The sequence below is a fragment of the Suricata suricatta genome, chromosome 11, assembly GCF_006229205.1.
Source record: "Suricata suricatta isolate VVHF042 chromosome 11, meerkat_22Aug2017_6uvM2_HiC, whole genome shotgun sequence".
NCBI lineage: Eukaryota > Metazoa > Chordata > Mammalia > Carnivora > Herpestidae > Suricata > Suricata suricatta.
The window spans coordinates 401,616-411,057 of NC_043710.1; the positions used below are offsets into that span (position 1 = coordinate 401,616).

At 65.4% G+C, this 9,442-nt stretch overlaps 3 protein-coding genes across 6 annotated transcripts in view; all 3 read right to left on the reverse strand.

Annotated features, from left to right (window-relative positions):
* IRF7 (interferon regulatory factor 7) overlaps positions 1 to 681 on the reverse strand; it is a 3,186-nt gene extending 2,505 nt beyond the window's left edge. Inside the window, exon 1 of the mRNA XM_029957168.1 lies at positions 557 to 681. Within this exon, the coding sequence (XP_029813028.1) occupies positions 557 to 681 (125 nt within the window). The remainder of the gene's footprint in view (positions 1 to 556) is intronic.
* A 269-nt stretch (positions 682 to 950) lies between these two features.
* Positions 951 to 7,437, reverse strand: CDHR5 (cadherin related family member 5). 4 transcript variants are annotated; one of them, XM_029914939.1, is made up of 15 exons: positions 7,332 to 7,437; positions 7,074 to 7,249; positions 6,657 to 6,707; positions 5,164 to 5,256; positions 4,943 to 5,044; positions 4,723 to 4,833; positions 4,469 to 4,639; positions 3,814 to 3,904; positions 3,543 to 3,640; positions 3,263 to 3,463; positions 3,069 to 3,182; positions 2,904 to 2,991; positions 2,476 to 2,799; positions 1,760 to 1,965; positions 951 to 1,456 (listed from the first exon to the last, which is right to left on the reverse strand). In XM_029914939.1, exons 1-15 carry the CDS (start codon positions 7,396 to 7,398, stop codon positions 1,046 to 1,048), a joined length of 2,304 nt encoding a protein of 767 aa, XP_029770799.1. In that variant the 5' UTR covers positions 7,399 to 7,437; the 3' UTR covers positions 951 to 1,045. The 4 variants fall into 4 exon arrangements, with proteins under 4 accessions (XP_029770799.1, XP_029770798.1, XP_029770801.1 ...); XM_029914938.1 differs by having other exon boundaries at positions 1,760 to 1,968; positions 7,332 to 7,436; XM_029914941.1 differs by lacking the exon at positions 2,476 to 2,799 and having other exon boundaries at positions 7,332 to 7,436.
* Positions 7,438 to 8,723: 1,286 nt separating this feature from the next.
* The window catches only part of SCT (secretin), a 2,509-nt gene continuing 1,790 nt past the window's right edge, over positions 8,724 to 9,442 (reverse strand). Inside the window, exons 2-4 of the mRNA XM_029957169.1 lie at positions 9,336 to 9,437; positions 9,166 to 9,258; positions 8,724 to 8,961 (exon numbers count right to left, since the gene is read on the reverse strand). Of these exons, the coding sequence (XP_029813029.1) occupies positions 8,838 to 8,961; positions 9,166 to 9,258; positions 9,336 to 9,437 (319 nt within the window). The 3' untranslated portion in view covers positions 8,724 to 8,837. The remainder of the gene's footprint in view (positions 8,962 to 9,165; positions 9,259 to 9,335; positions 9,438 to 9,442) is intronic.

Consider the following 9,442-nt stretch of genomic DNA (forward strand, 5'->3'; position numbering starts at 1 on the left):
CTCCTCTCCCCCAATGCACATACCTCACATGCCGGCCGGCTGGGGCCCCTGGCAACTGGGGCGGGGGGGGGCGGGGGGGGGAATGCCCTGGGGGGGGCACACAAAAGCAGGCCCTTATTAAGGAAAAGTGGGTAAAGGGGGACCCTGTGGGGCTTGCGGCAGTGGTCCGGTTAGGATTCTTGATGAGAATTGTTCCCACAACACTCAAATGCCCTTGAAGAATAAGACAATTTGCAAAGGAATTCGTGATGACTTTTCATTAGGAAAAAGCCTGATGATCCAGAGAGACAGCGTGGTTGGTGGCGGCCAGAGAGGAAGTCCTGCCCGTGGCCCTCCCCTGGGGAAGCCAGTAGTGGGGGCTCTGGCCCCTAGTCCGTGGCTCTGGCCCCCCTCACAGCCTCTGACCATGGCTGATGGGCACCCCTGGCCATGCTGGCCCCTGGCTGGCGGCCTGCTCCCAGCTCCTGGCACCCTAGGCAAGCCTCTGCACATCTGCACAGAGCCACAGGCCACAGCCTGGACGCTGGGGCCACGTGCCTCGGAGCACGGTCTTTACTTCTGGCGCCGAACCTCATAGGCACACTGGCTGTGACCCCCTGGAAGATCCCTGGGGAACTTGCTCTCCAAAGTGAGTGCTCCTGAGAATGGCTCCTCAGTTTCCCCCAGGCCAAGAATCTGCATATCGGGTAGGGTGGGGGGATCCGCCGCGCCGGATGACCCCCCCTCCGGCTGTGGTTAGACCGGGAGAGGAAGTGGGCCGCCAGCTGGCACTAGCCTGGGAAACCCCTTGGCTGGTGCGCAGCAGGTGGTTTACAGGAAGCAGCCTCACCCAGCAGGCCGGGGCTTGGGGATGTCCCAGCAGATGCCACACTGTCACCTCCCACTGGCGGCAGCTCCAGGGGGGACCCGGCGCCCCAGCCGCCCCTCGCCCCTCCACTTGCACGCAGCCGTGCTTGGAAATGGTCGCTTTATTGTGCTTGGTGCAGTGGGGCGATGGAGCAGCCCAGCCCACCTCGAGGTGGGCCGGCAGGGGAGGCGGGCCCAGCTAGACACAGGTGGAGCTAGCGTCAGAGGGACCCCCGCCCGGGCCCTCGGCCTCGTCGCTGTCCTCACTGCCAGAGTCCACGGCACCGGCCGCGTCTGCGGCGGGCATGTTGAGGACCACCACGTCAGCCTCGGCCCCGATGTCCTCCCCAAACCACACAGCCTTGTAGCCGCCCTCGGGCCGCCGCTCCTTGGTCAGGATGGACCTCACGGCCGCGGGACTGCCCCCATCCCGGGCCACCTCAGGGGACTCTGAGGCAGAGTCCAAGGATCTGATGCTGGGGAGCTCTGGGGGTTCGGGCTCCGAGGCCACAGCCGGGCTGGGGGCAGGTGAGGGGCTGGGAGCTGGCGCCCAGTTGGCATCTTGAGTGGCACAGAAAGCCTGGTTGTCAAAGCTGGAGATCAGGGGCTCCTGGGGAGTGGATAGGGGCAGCCAGGACGTCAACCAGGACCCCAGGCCTTGGCTGGGACCCACCCCTGGTGCCCTCCCGAGAGACAAGGATCCAGACTCATCCTTCCTTTCTCTGCCTCTTCTCGCCTCCTCCCCCTTCTGTGGACTACCGTGTCTGCACCTCCCTCTTCTGCCCCTTCTCTGTCTCCCTCCATCCTCCTCTCCATCTTTCCTGGGCTCTGTTCTCACCTGCACAGCCCTGTCTCCTTGCCTTTCTTCCCCTGCCCCAGTTCTGTCCGGTCCCCCGAGCCCCCGGGGCCTCACCTGAGCTTTACCAGAGCAGCACTTGAACCAGTGGCCATAATGCTTATGGACGAGGATCAGGAGGGCGATCAGAGCCAGAACCAGCAGCGCGCCCAGCACCCCGCCCAGGGCCGCCATCTCCACGGTGGAGAAGCGCTGGTCCTCAGCGTGGCTGCCGCCTGGCCCGCCGTCCCCTGCCGTGCCGCCTCCTCCAGACCCTGGTGTCCCTGCTGGCAGCACCGTCACCCGCTTACTGCTAGCGCCCTCACACCTCCCGTGCCAGCCTGCGCCAGGCCCTGGACGCCTCGAGCACAAGGCAGGCCTGAGCTGCTGGGGAGCGGGCACTAAGGGGCTGCGTTCCCAGGGGCTCTCGGGGAGGCCAGGCTGCTGCTGCAGGGAGGCAGGGAGATGGGGCTCAGCACTTACGAGCTACAAGTGGAAGGCAGGGGTCAGCACCGGAGGAAGGGGGTTGAAGGTAGTGCTGGGGCCCGGGGCTGTGGGGCCCCCCTGAGCCCAAATCTGGGTTCTGCCCCAACCTCCACACACCTTCCCAGTTTACCTTGCCGGGGCCCCTGAACCGGCCTCTGCCCAGACCAGAGCAGACTCCCTTGGGGCCTATGGCCGGCGTGGTCCTGCTGGGCCAACCTGGAGTGGACCCTGCATGCTGTCGTGCCCAGGACCACTCAGAGTATGAGTCGGGGCAGACCAGTGACTCTAGGGCCAACGGGAAGGGCTACCTGAGGGCTGGGGGGGCCCGCTGGGCCCGGGGGACATCGGCTGAGAGGTTCCTGGCTTCAGCGTCTGTGTTGAGCCCCCGCTGGGTGAGGCTGGTGAGAGGGAGGTGCCGGTTCCCACAGTGGGGGACCTCCCAGGCGTAGATGAGGCGGGGGGCCTCAGAGTTGTGCCTGAGGGAGGGTGTGGGCTCGTGCCCCACCCAGAGCTGGTCGTGGAGGGCCCCTGAGAGGGCCCGGGGGGCCTGGGGGCTTCCGAAGTGGTGGCTCTGCTCGCTGCTCCTCCAGCTTCTGGGGATGTGGGGGGCGCTGGGGGGCCTGTGGGGGGACCTGGGGGCCAGGGGCGGGATTCGGACTCGCCTCTGCCCCGCACCGCCCCGGCTGCGGCATAAAGCCCCCCCCCCAGCCGCCACCTGGGTCCCCCAGAGGCTCACCTGTGGGGGCAGGCGCCTCCTGCTCTAGGACCTGTATTTCCACCACTGCGCTCGCTACATTTTCGGTCACCGTGTTCTTGGCCTCAACCTGCAGCAGAGAGGGGGCTTGTCCCTTGTGGGCCCCGCCTCCACCCCTGCCCCTCAGAGATGTCCCCTCACCCTTACCTCTGCGTAGAAGACCCCCTCGTCTGCCAGCAGGGCAGCGGTCACCACGGTCTTGCCATCCATCCGGAAGTTGGTGTTATTCGTGATACGGTAGGTGATGGCAGAGTTGAGGCCCTGGACACTGTCCCAGTGAGTCCCAGGCCTGGGCTGCCCCCACTGCCCCCCACCCCACCCACAGAGAGGCTGCTGCCTACCGGAAAGTCAGGGTCCCAGGCCCAGATCCTCAGAGGCTGGGAGGGGGAGGCCGCATCCCTGACCGGGATGCCGGCGCCAGAGCCGAGGGCCACAGTGCCGCGGTACTGGCTCTCGGGGAAGTGGAGCAGGCTCCCGTTGGCATTCCGGGCCTCGATGGTGACCTGGGTCACCGAATAGCGGGCGTGGTCCGCCTGCTCACCCTAGGGGTGGGGGAGGCTACGGTGACCAGCAGGTCCTGGAGCTCGGGAGGGGCCCGTGGAGGCCTGGCTGGGGGCCCACCTTGACCAGCAGAGTGAAGACCTTTGGGCTGGGGACAGCCCTGCTCATGGTGAGGTTGCCCGAGTCAGCGTCCATGACAAACGTGCCGTCGTCTTGTTCTGCGAGGGTGGTGGGAGCGTCTGGCCTCTCGTTCCCTCTGGAGGCCTGAGGTCCAGAGTCCCAGCTGGGTCTGCCCACCTGGGGGGGTGCCCCTGGGCTTCCTCCGCCCGCGGCGGGGACGGGGTCCTGGCCGCTGGGTGGGGAGAGAGCCGGGGCTCGGGTGCACACTCACCGCTCACGATGCTGTAGAGGACGCGCTGGTTGATGCCCCGGTCCCCGTCCACGGCATAGATGGGTCCCGGACGTAGGATGAGGGGGTCCGGCTGCGGGGACAGGGACAGGAGGAGGCACCGTGGGGCGGTGTGACGGCCCCAGCTCCCCTCAAGGGGAGAGCCCATTGTCTCTCAGGACTGCTGACCACACCCCTTGGGACCCGACACTACTGAGTTCATTTGCCCAATTCTGACCAGACTGATCTGAACAACTCGTAGCACACGTGCAGGGCAGGGAGAGGTCACATGGGGTCTGGGCTCAGAGGCCCTAGAGCCCGCGTCTAGGCCCCGCTGCCCTCTGCTGCCTCAGTGTGACTCTCAGGGCCGAGCAGGGGCAGTCAACTGGTCAGAGAAGCGGCTGCCCCCAGGAACACTGCCATGGCCCCTCCAAGTCACCATCCTCTGGGGTCCTGAGGGGCAGTGTGGCTCCGCCCCAGGACAGCTGAGCCTGTACCCTCCCTCCAAGGTCAGAGAGCCTGTCCACTACCCCCGCCCCGGGCTTGGGGGCAATTGGCTCTTGGAGGAACGTGCACATGAAAATGACAACCAAATTCCGTTCTGTGGCACCCAGGCCCCTCCCCCAATGCCCATTCGGCGCTTTCCTGCCCCCAGTACCAGTTTGTGCCCTGTGGGGACAGTCCCGTGGTACTGGGCTTGGAGGCAGACATAAGAGTCTGAATAGGCACAGGGCAGGAACCAGGGGGGCCGAAGGTCAGCAGGCTGCACCTCCAGGACCAAGGTGGCCGTGGCCGTGTGGCTGGGCTTCACGTTCTGCTCCTGCGTGTCCTGCAACAGCCAAACCTGCCGGGTCAGGCCTGGCGGCGGGGGCTGGGGGTTTAGGGGGGCTCAGGGCATCCAGACCTGCTCACCCGCACCAGCAGCTGGAAGGTCATGTTCCGCCACCTGTCGAAGTCCAGTGTCTGGTCCAGTCGCAGGGCAGGGCGGTTGGCACCCACCAAGGAGAAGAAGTTACTGGCGCCCTGGAGAGCCGGGAGGGGTATGGGGCTCAGCCTGAGCCCCTGGGAGGACGCAGTGTGGGGTGGCCTGAAGGGAGGGTCTGGGGTTGGTGCAGAGGGTGGGGACACTGACCGGGGTCACCTCCTGGAGGGCATAGAACAGGATGTCATTCTTGTCGGGATCCTGGGCCTTCAGTTCAGTGTCAGGGATGACAATGGTGTTCACTTTAGTGTCCTGGGGAAGGGAGGGGGAGTGGTCCGGCTGTGTCCCCGCCCCCCACGGACTGAGCTCCGAGGCCAAGCCATGGCCGCCAGCCCTCTGCCGTCCGGCCCCTGGCCCCTGGCTCCCCTCACCTCAGATACGTTCTCAACCTTGGTCATGAAGGGGAACTTGGGCTCATTGTCATTGATGTCCAACACAGACACAAACACCCGCAGCTGAGTCACCTGGGGGGACAGTGTGGTGGTCAGCTTCCTCCCCGCGGTCCCCACCCCGCAGAGGGCCGCTCTGAGGGCCTGGGGTGCGGTTCACAGGGACTGCAGACCGACAGCAGGAAGCGACTACAGAGCGAACAAGGTGGCAAGTGTTCTGGAGAAAAATAACACGGGTGTGGGGGGCGTGGTCGGGGCGTGGCCAGGGAGGGAAGGGCGTGGCCAGCAAAGTCCGAACTGAGAGCAGTGGGAAAGCAGTCGAATTGCTGGGAGAATAATTCTCAAAGGAAAAGGAAAGCAGAAAGGAGAACACACAGATTGGACGAGGCTTAAGGGGGGCACCTGGTGGGCTTCGCTGGGAGCGCGCGACTCTTGATCTTGGGGCTGTGAGTTCAAGCCCCATGTCGGGCATAGAGATTACTTAAATAAATAAACTTTAACAAGAAAGAAAGACAGGGGGAGGGAGGAAGGAGGCTTGAGAGAACGAGTGGCCAGTCTGGTTAGGCGGCTTCCCTGGGGTCTTGGCTGAACAAACTGGGAAAGACCCTCACTGTGGGGAGAGGACATCGGGTGACTTGTGATGCTGAGGAGTTCCTACTTTTCCAGGTGACAGTAATATCACGGTCATGTTTAAGAAGTGTCTTTATCTTTTAGAGACTCATCCTGAGATACTTGTGGGTGGTGTGCCGTGACATCTGCGGGGGGCTCTCCCAGGCTTCAGGGACAGGGACAGGGGACTGTGGTTCCCGCTGAGCTGACAGGTGCATGGGGCTGGGGCTGGGGCTGCAGCTTAGAATAGAGTGGTCAAGAGACAGTGAGAGGGGCGGGCAGGTGCACATCCGGGGAGAAGGCAGAGGGCCAGCGGAGCAGGGGCGGGGTCCATGCACCCAGGCACGCCCACCACACAAGGCACTTGGCCTTTGCTCTAAAGGAGAAAGCATCTGGGGGCATCCAGAGCAGGGGTGGGCCACTTGCTTGATCAGCTCGTCCTGCCACAATGAGAGTGGACTGGGGTGGCCAAGGCTGAGAGGGGCGTGAGCAGACCAGTTGCCCATTGGAAGTTTCTAGAAAGGAGATGCTGGTGGCCAAGGGTCTGGTCAGCTTAGTGTCCAGTTGAGGCAGAGCCACCAGATTTGCTGTAGACATGAGGAGGGAGCGGAGGGGGGGGGCAGTGAGGGGACCAGCAGGTGACGTGCTTCCAGTGGGCAGGGGGTCTGGGGTCCGGGGTATCCGTTAGGGGTCTGAAACCCAGGGCAGCGTCTGGGCTGGAGGAAGTGTAGGCACCAACCCGGGAATGACAGATGAAAACATGCCACAGGGTGAGGTCACCAGGGAGTGACCCAGGACCAGGCAGACTGCACTGATGTCACGGGGGAGGGTGGCAATACAGGGAGGCGGGATACGGGGGGACTCACCACAGTGTCACCTCTTCTGCACTCCAGGTGTGCCTGCAGTACCGTGTGGCTCTAGGGGACAGATGGGTGTTGGTGATCGCATGCCCGGCTGACCACAGCATGCTGCCCCCACTTCACAAGTGAGGAGACGGGCTGAGAGGGGGGGCGTTCACCCAGGGGCCCGCATCGGTGCCAAGTCCAGAGGTCACTCAGGCCCTCCCCAAGGATCACTCCCAGGGTCTGTGCTCACCAAGACTTAAGGCCCTCATTGCCTGGGGGGAGGGGCACAGAGCCCTCAGGATCCCTGGGCAGACTGGGACCCAAAGGCCTCGGGAAAGCCCTTCTCCGGGGGAGTGTGGGTGCCCGCACGGGTCCTGTGGAGGGTGAGCCCCCCAGCTGCCCCCAAGGGGGTGCCCCGCCCAGGCCCGCCATCGCCACCTCATAGTCAGGAATCATGGTGAGGAACAGCTGAGTCCCCTGGATCCGAAACGCCGAGGGGGTGGATGAGGGTCCGAGGGTCACCTTCTGGTCTTCAGGGACATAGATGTCAGCCAGGGGCTCGCTCCGGTTCGTGTTCTCCTGGACTTCGAAGGTGGTCCTGTTCACAGAGCAGACTGGAAAGGGGGACAGGAGGGGGTCAGTGCCCTCCCGCCACCTGCCTGCTGCCGGCCCCTCCCACCACCGCCCCTCAGGTACCCTGGGCCTGGGCCTGGGCCTGGGCCGTGGCCACGAGCAGCGGCAGCAGCAGGGCCCAAGCCCCCATCCCGGCGGCCGTCCAAGCGCGGGGCCCTCTGAACGGCTGGCGCGGGTGCCGACGCAGCCTGGGCGACCTTCGCCCCTGCCAGGCACCGCCCCACCTTATGATCCCTTACACGCCACCGGCCTCCGCCAAGGGGGCTCTCGCCGGCCGCCTGGCCAGGCCCAGCCCACGGCCAGGAGGGGGAGACCTGGTGGCTGCCCAGCTGGGCCACATGCAGGGGTCATGGGGGCTCAACTGACGGGCGCCAAAGCGTGAGGTGGAAGTAGGTCAGAGGGTCGCTTGGGGCACCGTGGACTTGGCGGGGTGGTGGGGGGCATGTCTGGGGGGGGCAGAAGCTGGGGCAGAGCTGGAGGCTGGAGGAGTGGGGACTGGGCCTCAGCCCTGGCTTCTGTGTTTGCTGTCATCTGGGAGCCAGGTTCAGACCCGGGGGGCTCCCTGCAGGCCCACCCTCTCCCCCCACCAACCACCTCGTCTGGAAGGAAAAGGCTGTTTGTGTCCTGGGTTACGCCTGCCTCTTGGAAACAAGCCATTTTCCTCCAAGGGGGGCTGGGCAGGGCCGCAGTGACGGGGATGGCAGCAGGCAGCTGGGGGCTCCCAGAGGTTCCCAGGCCCCCATGGGTTTTGGCGCGTGACAAAGAAGGGGTCCTGGCAAGGCTTCTGGGCCCAGGCGTCCAGCTGCCCTACCTCCGGGCCCCTCCCAAGCTCTCAGCAGCTGAGGAGAGGCCACTGGATGCGGACCGGACAGGGGCTGCTGTGACCATGGGGGTGTGGCCCCTCTGGTCTCTAGACCTTTGCTCTGCTGCCGCCACACTGGGGGCTCCCGGCGTCCCTGCCTGCATGGGGGCCTGGGGGGGCGGGCACCTACATGGCTTCCAGAGATGCCAGCACCTCTTGGGGTGTCACCACTATCCCCATTCCACAGGCTCAGAGTGGTCAAGCCACTTGTCTGAGGCCCCAGAGCTTGGACCAGGAGCCAAGACATACACTTGGGTCTCTTTCCCTCTCTGGAGTGGACTAAGGGCCTGGGTGACTCTCCTGTCACTCTTCGTGCCCCCTCCGACTTCCTCCACCACCTGCTCCACACCTGGCCGCAGGGCCCTGGGGACTGCCCCCCGCCCACCCGGGGCCCCTGTGTTTGCTGAGTAGAGGACAGGGGTACAGACTGCCTCTGGGGAGCTCGGTCGGCGGAACAGGAGCCATAAGGAGAGTGAGGCGCCCTGCTGGCCTCCCAGGTTTAAAGGGCAGCTGGGTGTGGCCACAGGCCCAGAACCTGAGGCCAGGGCCCTTGATGGAACAGAGATGGCACACCAGTGAGCTCACCGGGCTGGTGTCTGAATTCCTCCTTTATTGGTGACAGGTGCATCCCCTCCTCCTCCCGCCCCACCCCTCGCTGGCCTGGGCTCCAAGGCGCTCCCCTTGCAGGCAGAGGGGAGGCTCCTTCCTCAGGGCCGCATCTGCGTCATCTCAGCAGGGGGCATGGCTGGCTGTGAAAATGCGGCCCCAGACCCGGGTCCAGGAGGCAGCTGGGGGGACCAGGCCTCATCCAGGGGGTCCCTCAGGGGCATCCTGTGGAAACAGCCAGGTTAGGGGGCTGGCCAAACTGTGCCTCCTCTGGTCCTAGACCCGGGGGGCTCACTGGGGGTCCAGTTCCTGCCGCTGATCCAGGGTGGCGCAGGGGACCAGGGGGAGGGTCTAGGGCAGAAGCTTGTGCGTGGGTGGGGAAACGGGTCTGGCCGGATGGGGCTGGGGAGGGGGGGCTGATGGGCTCACCAGGCCTGCAGGGCGGGCGAATGTGGCCAGTGCAGGCAGAAGCGGCCCTCAGACGGCTTGGTCCAGCTCGTGCTGTTCTCTGTGTCCTGCTCGCTGTCCCCCACCCCAAATCGGAATTAGTCCTGGGCGGGGGGCGCCCGCGCCCCGCCCCCGCGGCCGCAGCCCCTCACCTGCGCTTCCCCACCAGGCCCTGGAGCAGCCGCTGCAGCCGCGCGCTCTCCCGCAGGCGGCTGAGCTCGCTGGTGAACGTCCCATCCGAGTGGCGCGGGGCCCTGGC